The sequence below is a fragment of the Convolutriloba macropyga genome, chromosome 8, assembly GCF_964194025.1.
Source record: "Convolutriloba macropyga chromosome 8, txConMacr16.3, whole genome shotgun sequence".
NCBI classification, from domain to species: domain Eukaryota; kingdom Metazoa; phylum Xenacoelomorpha; order Acoela; family Convolutidae; genus Convolutriloba; species Convolutriloba macropyga.
In genome coordinates, this window is record NC_134475.1 from 15,943,139 (window position 1) to 15,961,951 (window position 18,813).

Consider the following 18,813-nt stretch of genomic DNA (forward strand, 5'->3'; position numbering starts at 1 on the left):
TTCGCTCTTCACTTTTGTTCACCGCCAAAATCACTCCAATTTTTGTCAAGCGTTTCATTTCCCGCTTCAAAAATCACTCCAATAAAATTGATTTAAAAAAAATAGCTGGCAGATTGCCAGAAAATAGCCGCAAAAGATTCGTAGATCGGCGTCTAAAAAAACAATAAAGACAGACCAAAAAAATTTGTCTCTTCATTTAAGGCTGATCTGTTATATTTTGATTACAAATCTGTATTATTTATTGCTGCTTCTATTAGCTGATCTCAATTAATCCTCATTTAGTGACACACACCCATTTGACCTTATCTCTTTGAATTAAAGTAAATAAAAGTCAATTTCAAAGTGAGGAAGTCATTTTTGAGAGTGAGGTAAGTCAAGTGTGACCAAAAATTTAATCACGCGAATGAAAAAAAAACTCGCTCCACTAAGAGCGAAAAATGACGTCACGCTTGCAATTCAGGTGCAAATGGCTGTGACGTCATATGGTCGTAACAAAAATCATGACGACGAAATAAAAAAAACATTGCCGGAAGAATTCCGGAAGCGACTCGAAGAGTCAAAACTTTGCAAACAAAAACCTTAATTGCAGTGGAAGCCATTAGCTTTTGTATTAAACCTTAAACTCATTACCTCCCCAGGTCTGATCTATAAATTGGTGAAACTTAAACCACTGTCACCCAGAGAAACAAGATGCAGCAAAATTTTATATTATTGAAAACGTTTGGTAACGTCGAAAAAAGTCCGAAATAATCAAAATGGTCAAATAACTTAACAAACTAATAAGGCTATCCATTGCCCTAAAATAACTCATGATACTAATCTCAAAAAGATCGCGAAAGCAAACGGCAGATAATAATCAAGAAACTACGATAAAATTTTCAAAAAGAAAGCTCAAATTTAAGCACCAGAAAACCACTACAATTAGATTTCTAATCACTGCAATTAAGACAAAAACAACACATACTTCTTGCTTGTTGTACATATGCTAGACAACATGATTTCATACTAATTGCAATATCAAATTGATCATAGAAGACATAAGCAGCAGAATATTCAAAGACAAAAAACCGTTTGAACTAATACCAAGGCCGGAAGAAAGTTGCAGTAAATAGTAAGAAGTGGAAAATTTGGAAAAGGATTGCTAGCAAACTCTCAGTACTGCCTTGTGTTGAATGAAAACAATTGCAAAAAAAAAGAAATTACAAAAATCTACGAAAAAGCTGAAAGGATTCAATTTTTTAACAACCGAAAAAATCAATATACCGAAAAAAATGTAGGTGCCAGGACAAAGCTAGAATGATACTAACTAGAATGTGAAGAGTATGGACACAATGTAAGGAACACTGTAATTGAAAGACATTCCTAATTTTTGAAAGTAGAAAATAAAATTTAAAAAATCAAGAAACACGTATACATTTCATTGTTCATTATTCGAGACATAGAAAAGATAACGAGTCATCCGATACAAAGATCTATTCTCCTGCAAAGAAAAAAAATAGGAAAAAGCAGAATTCAAACAAACAAAACAATGAAACATTTTGCAAAAAAAGGTTAAAAAAACTTTTAATACTGCATTTACGAAAAAGTTTTAAGTGTTTTTCAAAAACTTAACGCCACAAAATGATTGAAAACGTATTGAAACGAAATTAAAGTCCCTAATGTTGCACAAAAAACTTTCTAGTGATTAAAACCAAAACACAAACAAAAAAGGGACAATCATCGGGAAAAAAAACTGCCAAAATCGGATAAGCATATGTACAATTTTATAAAACAAAATTACATCGAGATAGAAAGAGGCGTTGAGTATATGAATTGTCAAAAGGAAGTTGCCATATTAACTGATTTTTGACAAAAAGACGGTTAAAAGATCCAAAAATGAAGAAATTAGGAAAAAAAGCCAAAAATTAACAAAAAATCAAGAAATATGTTCCAATATGAATTTGAAACGCATTTTCGGGCTCTGCAAAACACTGTGGCATCAATTTCTGAGGTTAACATTTCAATATAGCATCGAATAAAATTTATTTCTACAAAAAACCAAATTACAGGCAAAAAAACTGGGTCACTTACATGAAAAAACGGCTAAAAACGGTTATCTATATGTGCCATTCAGTCAAAAACTACTTTTTAAACATAACCGGCAGATTGCCGGAAAAAAGCCGCCGTTGATTCCAATAAGCATGATTGGGATTGAAATAGATATTGAAAAATAAAGATTTTTGTACGAACATTTTTTAAGTCCAATATAATTTGATGGCAATTCGTAGTTGAACATAATTGTGTTTCTTAGAGAGAGGCTGCAGGGGCTACTATCAAAACCAATAAGCATTAGAGATGGTAACTAAGACTTACAGGAACGACGTTCAATTAGCGGGCATCTAAAATTGGGCTTTATGGGTTTATCCCGTTTCTATTTCTGACTTCAAATTTTTAGACTGACTCTGTTCATTTTGAATTGCTTTTGTGAGCCACTGATGTTCAAATTCACTTTTAGCAGAATGAAAGAAGAGAGAAACTAGCCTAGAGAAGTCAAAAAGATGTCACGCAAAATGTCGAAAAAGCGGCAAAATGGTAAAGCGAAAAAAATTTGACGAAGTAAAAAAACATAGCAGGACAAGTCCTGACGTACAATTCAAAGAATTTTCATTGACTAAACAGAAAAAACTAGACCTAGAATGGACCATGAGTGAATTGAGAAAACCATTTTTAAAAAAATCAGATAAAAAAATAAGAAAAAAAAACAAAATTAATGTCAAAATTCCGCATGTGAACAAAAAACCACTAGCGAGGAACAAAAAATTAATTCAAATAAAAAACTAGGCCTAGAATGAGCTGTAAATGGATTGGAAAAACCATTCAGAAAAAATCGAAAAAACAGTAAAAATCAGAGTGAAATTGCCGCATGTGAACAAAAAACCACTACCGAGAAACCGAATTTTTGTTCAAACCCCTTTTTCTCACTCTACTTTAAAATTAGAGCGGAAAACATTCACGCCGCAAAACCACTCGCTTTTTCGCTACATTTCCTGTTTCAGCATGACCAAAATCACTACTCCAATTTGACTTCAAAAATCATGAAAATGTGTGAACAGATCTTAAAAAAAAACCTGGCCGGAAGAATTCCGGAAACGACTCGAAGTGAAAATCCATTTAAACGCCATCATACTACTTATCAAACAAAACGTGCCTTCACTAACTTATGATTATCTTGAAACAAAGTCATGAAACAAAAAGTAAAAACAATAAAATCAAATCTGTTAAAATATGATAAAAAATCTGATTTAATTTTTGTTATAAATTGAGATCCCGAAAAACTATCTCTGCCAAAATAACTTCATCAAAACAACTAGTACTGACAAAAACCACTTATGTGAATTTTGAAAAATACATTAGGCTAAAATTATTGAAAAAAAGCTCTTTCACTTTCACTGTCACTGAAAAACTGGAAAAAGTTACTAATTTTTTTAATATTTCAAAAACATATAAATCCAAAGAAAAATTCCCGTCAGCCAATAGGGTATCCAGATGCTCGCAGAACGATAGACAAGTCATAATAGGCAAAGAAACTTAGCTAAAAACAGAAAAAAAACGAAAAACTGCAAAAACTTTCTCCAATTTTCGCCAATTTTCTCCAAAAAACAGCCCCAATTTTCGCCATTTTTTGTCATATTTCTCAACAAAAAAATGATTCTTACCCCCAAAAATGTAACCAATTGTTATCATAAAATTGTTAAGTAGAAGGGGTTCCTTCAATACCCATTAGAGCCAGTAAAACAAAATAATCGTCAAAAAACGCGAAAAATTAGCCCGAAAATCGGCAAAATACGTTAAAAACTTCCGAATTATCATAAAATTCATATTAATTTCAAACCTTCAAACCACTACCAAAAACAGCCTAAAATTAAAACAAAATCATAACCAAACCTCTTAACCAAAATAAATGAAAAAAACTGCTTTAAAATGCCGCACGTGAACAAAAAAATTTCGCTCGCTTAGAGAAAATTTTTTCACACATCAATTTTTCGCTCTCTCAAAAACAGCGGTATGAACAAAAACCACTCTCTTTTCGCTCCGCTCTTCACTTTTGTTCAGCGCTAAAATCACTCCAAATTTTTTCACGCGTTTCATTTCCCGCTTCAAAATTCACTCCAATAAAATTGATTAAAAAAAAGGACTTCTCCAATACTCCTCTTCGAGTCGTAAAAAAGACAGCGCCCCAATTTGAATTGTAAAAAAATAGGAGCGTTATAATAGCCGGCTGAGAAGATGAGGGCGGCTATTAAAAACCAAGAGCACCGCAATATAGCTACGCTCAGCTTACAGCTTCGCAGCTATAATCATTAAATAAAATTATGGTACTTGTGCTTGAGAGTCACAAATAATATCCACCAGCTATTTCCTGTCGCTGCAACATACAAGACAATATTCGATCCTGCTCACATAGATTAGTTACAATTAAGCGCGACCAGGAGTGTTATAACTCATAGGGACTAGGCTACGAGAGTCATTTTCCGCCCAAAGGATAGCAGATCCAAAATGATTGTTGCGTTACGACTCTTGGTATACACAAAAGCGTGGATCTCAAGCATCTCAATTTAAAAACTGGAACTTGCCTTTGATGACCTCATCCGCAACCCCAGCTGCATTCATCTCTGGCTTGAGATCATAAGTGGGCACATCCTTTGGCGACGGGACCATGACCCTCTCCTCCATTGCAAACTGTTTCTCCTGGCCTCCATTGAAGAAGAATGTCACATGAGCATACTTCTCAGTCTCAGCAACGTGCATCTGAGGGACACTCTGAGAGCCAATAGCTTCGGCCAACACATTAGCTGGAATCTAAATCAACACAATGTCGGAATAATTTCTCTCAAACGGCAGGAGGGAGGTCAAATGAAGCTTGCTTCAGAGATGAGGGGGACAATACTTCAGGATCTATTCTGTTTCCCCCCCCCCCCCCCAGCTTAGTGGGCTTATCTTTTAAGCCCCCAGACGCACGTGCTATTTTTTACATAGTAACGTGCTATATAACATATAATTTGTAACTGGTCGCATAAAAACACCGGGGGGGGGGGCAGAATAGATCCAAACTTCACTAAGGGGTTACATATGATATTAGGGCTCATAACTATGTTGTCGCTTTTGATTGTCTGACATTTTGTTAACTGCCGCCAGTTTACTGCAGCTGCTCATAATTATGAATGAGGCCAGTTTAGATCTCGCAAACACAAAATAAGAAGTCAAACGCAAAGAAGTCAATGGATAAGATGCAAAATTTTATGAGAACAACCAGAATTTCGGAAACAACTCGAGGACTCAAATTTCGGAAATAACTCGGAAAACAAACCGTTTTCAATCTGAAAATACCAACACTTGCAGAAAAACTTGATGGTCCTGGGGAGATTATTCTAAAATGTTGCTCCGTTCAGTGGGTACCAATAACTAAATAATCCTATGCTCTAGTTTAGAACATAACCGACTAAACGTCGGAAGAATTGCTCTCGAACGACTAGTGGGAGCTATAATCAATTGCAGCCTGCTTCAATTCGGCGCACTTTTCATTTGACTTTTAGTATTAAATTGCCGCCAATTGAGTTCAGCTGCTTGAAATTGATAGTGAGAGAGAATTTTAGATCACGCCAAACGCAAAAAGTCATGTGCGTAAAAGTCACTCGAAAAGTCATAACTGTTAAGCAAAAATTTTGCATAAAAAAGGCACACACGTTTACAATAATTGCTTCTCTACGAGAGCAATTAAAAATAACATACCAACAAGGGAGTATGTATCTATTAGTATCATCAGCCGCTAATATGATCACCGATTCTAGTAAAAAAAAAACTTAAAAACTTATATAGAAACTTAAGAATGTTTCCAGCCAACTAGGTCTCTTAGTTCATAGCATACTCACGTATATAAAACTGCGTTTATAATACTTTATTGAGTAGCATAAAGTGATACCTGGACGGTAGAACGGACAATTAATATTAAGCATTGCAGAATTAGAATGCAGATGTTTATTAAGAGGTTTACTATACTCATTGCAAGAGGCTTACTATATTTAACTGGCTCCTAACGGGTCAAGTGATAATTATCAATTTTTAATCAATTTTGCGGAGAACTTACTAAGAGGGGATGGCTTTTATAACCGTCGGTTTTTTTTCTTATCAATTAAATGACAGGTCATGACCAATTTTTCCCCTCCTATTGACTGAAAGATGTAAACATAACCGACTAACGTCGGGCGAATTGCTCTCAAACGACCGGCGAGCGGTTGGCTTCGTCAGTAGCTAGGCACAGTTTAGTGAGGATAGCTTTAGCTTAATTGAAGGGCGTAAGTGAGCGCAGCGAGGGTGCACCGGGGCTGATGGGGTGGCAAGTGGGGGGGGGGGGGGGCAACAGCGGGGGGGGGGGGTCAATCTCTAAGCACCGCCCTTTGCACCATAAGTATGTATCCAAAACAGATTCTGTGAATCGCATACTTGAAGACTAGTAAGCTGAAAGGCTCTACTAGCACTTAATGCCCGCTGGGCGCTACCTGTTTATCCCGTTTTTGAGGACGAAAAGTCAAATGCGTCAGACGAAAAATTGATCAAGCGAAAAATCGCATAAAAAAGACCGACAGGACTAATATAATCGCTACAAACTTCGTTTGAGAGCAATTAATTAGACAGATGACCTTTTACCCAGATAACAAGGTCACAAAACCATTTAGCCAGAAATCATTTTTGGATTATGTGCTCCACCCTATCACCTCCAACGGACCCTTATTAAGGTGAATAATCTCTCCCATAAGAATATGAGATCCCGGTTACCTCACCCATTCAAAGACTCCTCCCAACCTTCCAACTTTTATATGGTACTGTAACTGCTCACCTGTGGTGGAAAGAGTTGAGGCATGGGAAAAGCTGCATTGTACTGTGTCATGCAGTAGAGGGCAGTGTCTTTCGGAATGACAGATGTCTCAAAGGGGGGCTTCATCCCAACTGCCTCCGCTATCTCGCGCATTCTGTCAGACCTAAGACAACAGACAGCTATTCGTCCAGATTACAAGTATGTAATCATCAATCAAAATTGATTACTTGATGTCCGTCTCAATGACTGGGAAAGAAAAAAGATCTGATGATTGTAATGGTCACAAAATGGGGGAAAGGTAAAATAGGAGCGCGGGAATAGGAGGACCGATCTTGCGATTAACGCATTAGAAATGAAAATTTGGTTGAAACAAAAAAACTAGGCCTAGAATGATATATGAATGGATTGGCAAAACCATTTAGAAAAAAAAATTGATCCAAAAATCAAAAAGTAAAAATCAAAGTGAAATTGCCGCATGTAAACAAAAAAAAAACATGTAAAAAATGTAGAAGGACAAGTCCCGAAATACAATCCAAAGGATTGAAAGCAAAACTTGGAACTACTGCGCCTGATCAATTGATGAATTGAGCAATGCCAGCCAAAAACGAACAATCCCAACTTGATTCAATTTTAAAAATCCACTAATCGACGCATCAATCATGAAAGAGATTTGTTGGCCAAAAAAGACAGAAAAAGACCGAGAAAAACAAGACCCTTAAAATGAAAATTGCAAAATTTTTAAAGAAACATTTTTAAATTCGCAACTTTAAAACGTTCGAAACAACTGCAAAATTTTATGGAATGTTGCAAAACTTGGCAATAAAAATATCTCCGGAACCATTTCACTGTCTCGAGAGGCTATTCAGTAGAACAAATATAATCTTCGAAAAATTTCATAGGCTGAAAGATAAATAAACTAGGAACATGACAAATTTTTCCAAATATATGAAAAGAAGGCATATTTTATCAAAAGATTGCAACAATTCGTGTTACTTAAATGCTGAACATTTTATTGCCCCTAGTAACAATACAGTATCAAAAATCAAACCGTAGAGGATGTTACCTGGCCACTGAGACGAAACAATGGAGAAGGCAAATTAAAGAAAATTGCAAACGTCATTTCAAAAGCTGCTAAAGTTCTTGATATCAAAAACAATTCAATGTCACTTAAAACTGTGCAGTAAGATGTCATCACACCGTAGGGGAGGCTTTGTCACGCCTCAGGCAAGAAAAACAACAAAATCACAAAAACTTGAAAATTGGAAAGTTTTATCAAAAAAGTGCTAAAGTTCTCAAAAATTAAATATTGAAAACAATTCTATTGCCGCTAAAAATTATGCAGTAACCTAATATCAGATTCTAAAGGAGATTTTCGGGCCCCTATGACCAGAAAAACTCAAAAAATGACAAAAAAATTCAGAAAAACTTCAAAACGTAGCCGGCAAAGTGCCGGAAAATAGCCGCCGTTGACACGCTTGAGGCACATTGGGATTAAAACAGAAAAATATAATTAAAAGATAGAAATTTACAGAAATTTTCTAAGTTTCGAAATTTTTTATTTGAAAAATCTGCATATTTGGCTGGACTCTAAAATTACAGTTAAATCAGCTCTTAAACTGCACGCTATTAGGCATAATACCAATGCGCGCTAGCAATCGCTTTAATGAACTTTGATAACCTAATGCACTATGACATAATGATCGGTCATTATATTTATCCCGTTTCTTCTAATTTTGCTGCTGACTCTGACTGTATTCACTACATTACGACATTCAATACAGGAAAGAAATAAAAATCCATTCAGTTGAAACGGTGATTGAAGTCAGAATTCGCGCGTCAAAATCGTGAATTATGTAAAGCGAAAAACGTGATCAAAAAGTTTTGCGATAGAAAAAAGGCGGGCGCGCAAATAATAGCCGTTGAGAGGCTGACCGAAGCTACTCAAAAATTTCAAAAAAAACGAAATTGCAAAACTTAGTAATGCTTTGCGTGTTTAAGTTTGCAGTACCAAAACATAAAGATCAAAAAATGGCCAGAAAAGTACTTATAACTTGCAAAAGTTAGTACTTTTCTCCAAAAGACCTGTATCAACTTTGAAATAGGTCAATTCAAAACTGACCAATCAAAAAAATTCGAAAAAACAGAAGAACTCCTAAAAAAGATCTTTTAACCTTAAATTACGGCCTTCCTATTAGCTTTACCACTCTAAGCACTTGTAGGACTACTAAACGGGGCTAGAGTCCTCTAATAAAACCCGATGCCCACTGAGTTTTATCCCGTTTTGAAAGCCCAAAGTCATGAAAAAAGGTGTGAAAACATCTTACAAAAACATAGCCAGCAGATTGCCGGAAAATAGCCGCGATAGACGCTTGTGGCCTTGCATGAATTGAAACAACTATAGAAATAAAATAGACAGATCGACCACAAGTCATTTAATAGACCACTAGATTTTTTGGTTAGCTTCGGACTGTCATTTCTATGAGAAACATACGCTCCATAAGGAAAAAGCCTTAATGAAGCGTCTTCAAAATTAATATTTGAAATCAAAAACTCAAAACTCTAATACTCAACAATATGGGCATATACGTTTGGCACTTCTTAAATACACACTATTGACCTTTAACTAATAAATGTTCATAATAATTATTATTATATCGGTTTAAGCACCATTTAAAATCTCAACAGTGCAGGAAAATTAAAACAGATAAGTTTTGAATTTTCGCCTGACTAAAATTTCAGATGGTATAAATTTCGGCTCAAAAGAGAGTATTCCACTCAACAGCGACGGCATGCGAGAACGAACGTCTTCCAAAATTAGAGCGAAATTTGGGAACATGTAAATTGTAAAAATAATGAGACCTTGTAACCATCGTGTTTTGTTCCATTAAATCCGATAAATATAGTGGGAGTTCGCCAGCCTGATGTACAAAGCGATGCGCATACAATAGGATTTTGAAGATAATGCGTTGCCTAATTGGCAACCAGTATAGCTGCTTCAGTTATGACGAGGTTAGAGTTGAAGGTGACAATCGAAAAATCAAACGCGCGGTAGAGTTCATTATTCGCTGAAGCTTTGCTAATAAAAAGTTCGCAAGACCATAGAAAAGCGAATTTTAGTAGTCAACACGTGATAACACTAAAACTTTTAATAACTCAATTAGGACTAATGTTTTAACTTGATCTCGAATTGACCATACTTAGATAAAAAAACGAATTCGAACAAACAAAGTTAATCTGTCGTTGCAGAGTAAGTTGACAATCAATATAACAACCTAGAACTTTTACCTGTTCAGTGTAGTTACCATCTTCTGGCAGACGTAAGAGACCATGTTTAACAATTTTACATTTCCGAATAATGATATACTCACTCTTAACCGCATTCAATTTCAATTTTGCATTGCTGAACCAACGCTGAATCGAGGTCAAAATATTATCAAACATGCATTGACTGAGGGTCGAACCGAATACAAAATAAAGAACGGTATCATCTGCGTAGAAATGGTAGTATGCGAGTTAAAAATTAGAGTTAAGCGAGTTCAGAAGTCATTTTTTTTAGTAAGGTAAGTCACGCAATTGACCTAGAAGCAGAGCAAATGACGTCACGCATACAAATTTTAACTGAAAAGCAGTAGAAATCACTGAAACTGTCAATTCCACGAAGTCAGGTGGCAAGAATAATCGATAGAGACGACGAATTAAAGAAGCAAAGCAGGACAAGTCCTGAAATGCAATTCAAAGAATTGAATGAAAAACTTAGAATACTCTGCCTGGCCAGCAGATCAGTTGAACAATGCCAGCCAAAACACAAACAAAATTATCTCAAAAAATTGAGAAACAAACAAACTAAACAAAAATATAATCATTGGTAAAAGTTTGAAGCGTTTACCCTAGGGCAAAATTTGATCTCTTTAAATATATCTATTTCAACGATATGTTTGAAACCAATTTTTTCTCTAAATTGCAGCACTATTATATCTGCAAGGCCTGAAAAAAATCATTGGCCCTTGAAGACCGATTAACTCAAAAAGGACTAAATTTTTTTTTAAAAAATGAAATCAATTACAACTTTTAGTGAAATTTTGCTTAAAAATGTGACTATTATCTTACGAATCATTTCTGTGTCTTCAGAGGATATCCAGTAACCCAATTCCAAGCCTTAAAAAATTAATGGGTTCAAAGATTGATTGGCAAAAAATATATAGATATTTATAAATATTTATAAATATAAATATTTTATAGATTTCAAATTTCAAAAATTCGTTCTATTAAAATGTTGAAAACTATTCAATTGCCCCCTTGCAACTATTTACTAACATACTATCAAACTCTGTATGAAGTTATTTGGCTACTTAGGCAAGAAAAACTGAAAAATGTTTAAAATTCGAAAAGTGAAATTGTTGAACACAAATCCATTGAAACTAACAACCATGCAGTAACTTATTTCAGACCATACAATAGGTTCCCTGGCTCTTGAGAATGAACAAATTTCAAAAATTGACAAAGACTTTAGGAGACCTTAAAAGAAATTGCAGATTTTATCAAAAAAGCTTAAAATCGAGACATTAAAATGTTGAAAACCAATCCATTGTTACTAGAAACTATACAGTGTTCTATTATCAAGTCCTTGATCAACTTTTAAAAACTTCAACCTAAGACTAAACAAAAAACTAAAAAAAATACAAAATACATGAATAATTGCACCATTTTGAGCCCAAAAACTCAAAACTCCTAAAAATGACTTTTTAACCTTAAATTGAGGCCATCCCAGCAGCTGCACCACTCTATGCACTTGAAGGACAACTAACGTCCACTTTGGGCCTCTAACGAAACTTAATGCCCGCTGGGCTTTACCTGTTTATCCTGTTTTGAAAGATCGAAGTCATTGAAAAATGTGTGAATACATCTTAAAAAAAACACAGCGCCCCAATGCAATTCAAATTCTTTGAATAGTAAAAAAACACGATTTCCCCAATAATAGCCGCCATCGCTTCGCGACTATTAAAAAAGACAGCACCAATAAAATCCAATTCTTGGATTGTAAAAATAGGAGCGCTTTAATACCCGTCTGAGAAGCTTTAATACCCGGGGTCTTTACAAAAAACAAAGAAGACGAATTATTGAACATACGAAGTCCTGAAGTAGAAATCAAAGAATTGTATGAAACACTAAGAAATCCCTCACCCGACAACCAGACAATAAAGCAGCAAAAAAGTTTTAAAAAATTCAGAAATTTTGAGACAAATTATCAAAATAAGCAATTAAACTTTTGGCGATACGATATTGAAAACCAGTATTTCCTTTCCAAACTCAAAAACAAGAAAAGAAAACAAAAAGCAACAAAACCGCCATCAATTAAAATTAGCAAAAATTTTGGAAAATTCTTAATAAAAGGTTGGCGTTAATGTCTTCAAAAGCAAAGCTTCATAATAAAATGCACGCAATAATGCAGCTAAAAGCTGAAAAAAGATTAATCATATATTTGAAAAACGAAAACCAAAACTTTCAGACCATTTATAAAACCAATTCAAGGCAATCTTACCTGATGAAACGCTTACTTAATGTCTCAAAACAACAGACCTCAAGCAGGCGGAGACCTCAAGCAAAATCCACCCCGTAAACTAATTGTAGGCAATACAGAACTTTTTTGAGCCCCCAAATGTCAAATACTCCTACAGCAGGGCTCAGAAACTGTCAATTTCATCTTTAACCTTTAATTCAGGCCTGCCTAGCAACTTAAGGCACTTAGCACGTACAAAAGCCAGCTTAACGACTCTACAGCAACCTATCGTCACTCGGGCTTTACTTGTTTTTTTCCATTTCGAAAGTTCGAAGTCATCGTAAAATGAAATGTGTAAAAATATTTTCCGAAAACAGTACCAATACAATCCAAAACCGCGAAACCATTAAAAGCCTTCGGCTAAAAACACGAAACCATTAAAAGCTTCCAGTAGCGCCAAAATTTAAGGCTCCATTTATGTGCGTTATGCTTATAACTTTTAATCCTGTTTTGATAATATATATTTGTTTGCACTTTCAACCTTTTATTAACTTAATGAAAAGCTGAAGCTTACCTGTAATTGAACAGAACCATAGTATCGCCATCTTTGAATGTACCCTCTTCGTAATCTGGCCCTACTACAATCGGCTTCATGAACTCATCAGTCTGTTTCTCATCTCCCTCTTTTATATACCTCTCCTCCATCAGTTTGACAGCCGCCTCTGCATCTGCAACCTTCTCTCCCTTCCGCTGAGTCAACATCTCGTACGCAATCTACCACAACGTATTCATTGACATGGAGAGAGGCTATTCAGTAGAACAAATATAATCTTCGAAAAATTTCATAGGCTGAAAGATAAATAAACTAGGAACATGACAAATTTTTCCAAATATATGAAAAGAAGGCATATTTTATCAAAAGATTGCAACAATTCGTGTTACTTAAATGCTGAACATTTTATTGCCCCTAGTAACAATACAGTATCAAAAATCAAACCGTAGAGGATGTTACCTGGCCACTGAGACGAAACAATGGAGAAGGCAAATTAAAGAAAATTGCAAACGTCATTTCAAAAGCTGCTAAAGTTCTTGATATCAAAAACAATTCAATGTCACTTAAAACTGTGCAGTAAGATGTCATCACACCGTAGGGGAGGCTTTGTCACGCCTCAGGCAAGAAAAACAACAAAATCACAAAAACTTGAAAATTGGAAAGTTTTATCAAAAAAGTGCTAAAGTTCTCAAAAATTAAATATTGAAAACAATTCTATTGCCGCTAAAAATTATGCAGTAACCTAATATCAGATTCTAAAGGAGATTTTCGGGCCCCTATGACCAGAAAAACTCAAAAAATGACAAAAAAATTCAGAAAAACTTCAAAACGTAGCCGGCAAAGTGCCGGAAAATAGCCGCCGTTGACACGCTTGAGGCACATTGGGATTAAAACAGAAAAATATAATTAAAAGATAGAAATTTACAGAAATTTTCTAAGTTTCGAAATTTTTTATTTGAAAAATCTGCATATTTGGCTGGACTCTAAAATTACAGTTAAATCAGCTCTTAAACTGCACGCTATTAGGCATAATACCAATGCGCGCTAGCAATCGCTTTAATGAACTTTGATAACCTAATGCACTATGACATAATGATCGGTCATTATATTTATCCCGTTTCTTCTAATTTTGCTGCTGACTCTGACTGTATTCACTACATTACGACATTCAATACAGGAAAGAAATAAAAATCCATTCAGTTGAAACGGTGATTGAAGTCAGAATTCGCGCGTCAAAATCGTGAATTATGTAAAGCGAAAAACGTGATCAAAAAGTTTTGCGATAGAAAAAAGGCGGGCGCGCAAATAATAGCCGTTGAGAGGCTGACCGAAGCTACTCAAAAATTTCAAAAAAACGAAATTGCAAAACTTAGTAATGCTTTGCGTGTTTAAGTTTGCAGTACCAAAACATAAAGATCAAAAAATGGCCAGAAAAGTACTTATAACTTGCAAAAGTTAGTACTTTTCTCCAAAAGACCTGTATCAACTTTGAAATAGGTCAATTCAAAACTGACCAATCAAAAAAATTCGAAAAAACAGAAGAACTCCTAAAAAAGATCTTTTAACCTTAAATTACGGCCTTCCTATTAGCTTTACCACTCTAAGCACTTGTAGGACTACTAAACGGGGCTAGAGTCCTCTAATAAAACCCGATGCCCACTGAGTTTTATCCCGTTTTGAAAGCCCAAAGTCATGAAAAAAGGTGTGAAAACATCTTACAAAAACATAGCCAGCAGATTGCCGGAAAATAGCCGCGATAGACGCTTGTGGCCTTGCATGAATTGAAACAACTATAGAAATAAAATAGACAGATCGACCACAAGTCATTTAATAGACCACTAGATTTTTTGGTTAGCTTCGGACTGTCATTTCTATGAGAAACATACGCTCCATAAGGAAAAAGCCTTAATGAAGCGTCTTCAAAATTAATATTTGAAATCAAAAACTCAAAACTCTAATACTCAACAATATGGGCATATACGTTTGGCACTTCTTAAATACACACTATTGACCTTTAACTAATAAATGTTCATAATAATTATTATTATATCGGTTTAAGCACCATTTAAAATCTCAACAGTGCAGGAAAATTAAAACAGATAAGTTTTGAATTTTCGCCTGACTAAAATTTCAGATGGTATAAATTTCGGCTCAAAAGAGAGTATTCCACTCAACAGCGACGGCATGCGAGAACGAACGTCTTCCAAAATTAGAGCGAAATTTGGGAACATGTAAATTGTAAAAATAATGAGACCTTGTAACCATCGTGTTTTGTTCCATTAAATCCGATAAATATAGTGGGAGTTCGCCAGCCTGATGTACAAAGCGATGCGCATACAATAGGATTTTGAAGATAATGCGTTGCCTAATTGGCAACCAGTATAGCTGCTTCAGTTATGACGAGGTTAGAGTTGAAGGTGACAATCGAAAAATCAAACGCGCGGTAGAGTTCATTATTCGCTGAAGCTTTGCTAATAAAAAGTTCGCAAGACCATAGAAAAGCGAATTTTAGTAGTCAACACGTGATAACACTAAAACTTTTAATAACTCAATTAGGACTAATGTTTTAACTTGATCTCGAATTGACCATACTTAGATAAAAAAACGAATTCGAACAAACAAAGTTAATCTGTCGTTGCAGAGTAAGTTGACAATCAATATAACAACCTAGAACTTTTACCTGTTCAGTGTAGTTACCATCTTCTGGCAGACGTAAGAGACCATGTTTAACAATTTTACATTTCCGAATAATGATATACTCACTCTTAACCGCATTCAATTTCAATTTTGCATTGCTGAACCAACGCTGAATCGAGGTCAAAATATTATCAAACATGCATTGACTGAGGGTCGAACCGAATACAAAATAAAGAACGGTATCATCTGCGTAGAAATGGTAGTATGCGAGTTAAAAATTAGAGTTAAGCGAGTTCAGAAGTCATTTTTTTTAGTAAGGTAAGTCACGCAATTGACCTAGAAGCAGAGCAAATGACGTCACGCATACAAATTTTAACTGAAAAGCAGTAGAAATCACTGAAACTGTCAATTCCACGAAGTCAGGTGGCAAGAATAATCGATAGAGACGACGAATTAAAGAAGCAAAGCAGGACAAGTCCTGAAATGCAATTCAAAGAATTGAATGAAAAACTTAGAATACTCTGCCTGGCCAGCAGATCAGTTGAACAATGCCAGCCAAAACACAAACAAAATTATCTCAAAAAATTGAGAAACAAACAAACTAAACAAAAATATAATCATTGGTAAAAGTTTGAAGCGTTTACCCTAGGGCAAAATTTGATCTCTTTAAATATATCTATTTCAACGATATGTTTGAAACCAATTTTTTCTCTAAATTGCAGCACTATTATATCTGCAAGGCCTGAAAAAAATCATTGGCCCTTGAAGACCGATTAACTCAAAAAGGACTAAATTTTTTTTTAAAAAATGAAATCAATTACAACTTTTAGTGAAATTTTGCTTAAAAATGTGACTATTATCTTACGAATCATTTCTGTGTCTTCAGAGGATATCCAGTAACCCAATTCCAAGCCTTAAAAAATTAATGGGTTCAAAGATTGATTGGCAAAAAATATATAGATATTTATAAATATTTATAAATATAAATATTTTATAGATTTCAAATTTCAAAAATTCGTTCTATTAAAATGTTGAAAACTATTCAATTGCCCCCTTGCAACTATTTACTAACATACTATCAAACTCTGTATGAAGTTATTTGGCTACTTAGGCAAGAAAAACTGAAAAATGTTTAAAATTCGAAAAGTGAAATTGTTGAACACAAATCCATTGAAACTAACAACCATGCAGTAACTTATTTCAGACCATACAATAGGTTCCCTGGCTCTTGAGAATGAACAAATTTCAAAAATTGACAAAGACTTTAGGAGACCTTAAAAGAAATTGCAGATTTTATCAAAAAAGCTTAAAATCGAGACATTAAAATGTTGAAAACCAATCCATTGTTACTAGAAACTATACAGTGTTCTATTATCAAGTCCTTGATCAACTTTTAAAAACTTCAACCTAAGACTAAACAAAAAACTAAAAAAAAATACAAAATACATGAATAATTGCACCATTTTGAGCCCAAAAACTCAAAACTCCTAAAAATGACTTTTTAACCTTAAATTGAGGCCATCCCAGCAGCTGCACCACTCTATGCACTTGAAGGACAACTAACGTCCACTTTGGGCCTCTAACGAAACTTAATGCCCGCTGGGCTTTACCTGTTTATCCTGTTTTGAAAGATCGAAGTCATTGAAAAATGTGTGAATACATCTTAAAAAAAACACAGCGCCCCAATGCAATTCAAATTCTTTGAATAGTAAAAAAACACGATTTCCCCAATAATAGCCGCCATCGCTTCGCGACTATTAAAAAAGACAGCACCAATAAAATCCAATTCTTGGATTGTAAAAATAGGAGCGCTTTAATACCCGTCTGAGAAGCTTTAATACCCGGGGTCGTTACAAAAAACAAAGAAGACGAATTATTGAACATACGAAGTCCTGAAGTAGAAATCAAAGAATTGTATGAAACACTAAGAAATCCCTCACCCGACAACCAGACAATAAAGCAGCAAAAAAGTTTTAAAAAATTCAGAAATTTTGAGACAAATTATCAAAATAAGCAATTAAACTTTTGGCGATACGATATTGAAAACCAGTATTTCCTTTCCAAACTCAAAAACAAGAAAAGAAAACAAAAAGCAACAAAACCGCCATCAATTAAAATTAGCAAAAATTTTGGAAAATTCTTAATAAAAGGTTGGCGTTAATGTCTTCAAAAGCAAAGCTTCATAATAAAATGCACGCAATAATGCAGCTAAAAGCTGAAAAAAGATTAATCATATATTTGAAAAACGAAAACCAAAACTTTCAGACCATTTATAAAACCAATTCAAGGCAATCTTACCTGATGAAACGCTTACTTAATGTCTCAAAACAACAGACCTCAAGCAGGCGGAGACCTCAAGCAAAATCCACCCCGTAAACTAATTGTAGGCAATACAGAACTTTTTTGAGCCCCCAAATGTCAAATACTCCTACAGCAGGGCTCAGAAACTGTCAATTTCATCTTTAACCTTTAATTCAGGCCTGCCTAGCAACTTAAGGCACTTAGCACGTACAAAAGCCAGCTTAACGACTCTAAAGCAACCTATCGTCACTCGGGCTTTACTTGTTTTTTTCCATTTCGAAAGTTCGAAGTCATCGTAAAATGAAATGTGTAAAAATATTTTCCGAAAACAGTACCAATACAATCCAAAACCGCGAAACCATTAAAAGCCTTCGGCTAAAAACACGAAACCATTAAAAGCTTCCAGTAGCGCCAAAATTTAAGGCTCCATTTATGTGCGTTATGCTTATAACTTTTAATCCTGTTTTGATAATATATATTTGTTTGCACTTTCAACCTTTTATTAACTTAATGAAAAGCTGAAGCTTACCTGTAATTGAACAGAACCATAGTATCGCCATCTTTGAATGTACCCTCTTCGTAATCTGGCCCTACTACAATCGGCTTCATGAACTCATCAGTCTGTTTCTCATCTCCCTCTTTTATATACCTCTCCTCCATCAGTTTGACAGCCGCCTCTGCATCTGCAACCTTCTCTCCCTTCCGCTGAGTCAACATCTCGTACGCAATCTACCACAACGTATTCATTGACATGGAAGCACTCAAATTGTTCCATATTTTACAGTAGTACTATCTGAGAATAAAAAGTACTAAACAAGTTAAACTTGCGGGGTTTTGGGGAAATCTGGTTTCATTGACTCAAGCAAAAGGACATCTACAGAGTGTATTGAACTTCTCTTTACAATTTGCATTACCTTAATCAGAAATTCCAGATGACAAATACGTCTTATTCAAAACCTGAGTACAAATTTA

At 34.9% G+C, this 18,813-nt stretch overlaps 1 protein-coding gene across 1 annotated transcript in view; it reads right to left on the bottom strand.

The window, feature by feature from the left end:
* The window catches only part of LOC142344509 (2,3-bisphosphoglycerate-independent phosphoglycerate mutase-like), a 57,625-nt gene that overhangs the window by 38,102 nt on the left and 710 nt on the right, over positions 1-18,813 (bottom strand). The window contains exons 2-4 of the mRNA XM_075396223.1: positions 18,371-18,570; positions 6,875-7,016; positions 4,614-4,839 (exon numbers count right to left, since the gene is read on the bottom strand). Coding sequence (XP_075252338.1) covers positions 4,614-4,839; positions 6,875-7,016; positions 18,371-18,570 — 568 coding nt within the window. The remainder of the gene's footprint in view (positions 1-4,613; positions 4,840-6,874; positions 7,017-18,370; positions 18,571-18,813) is intronic.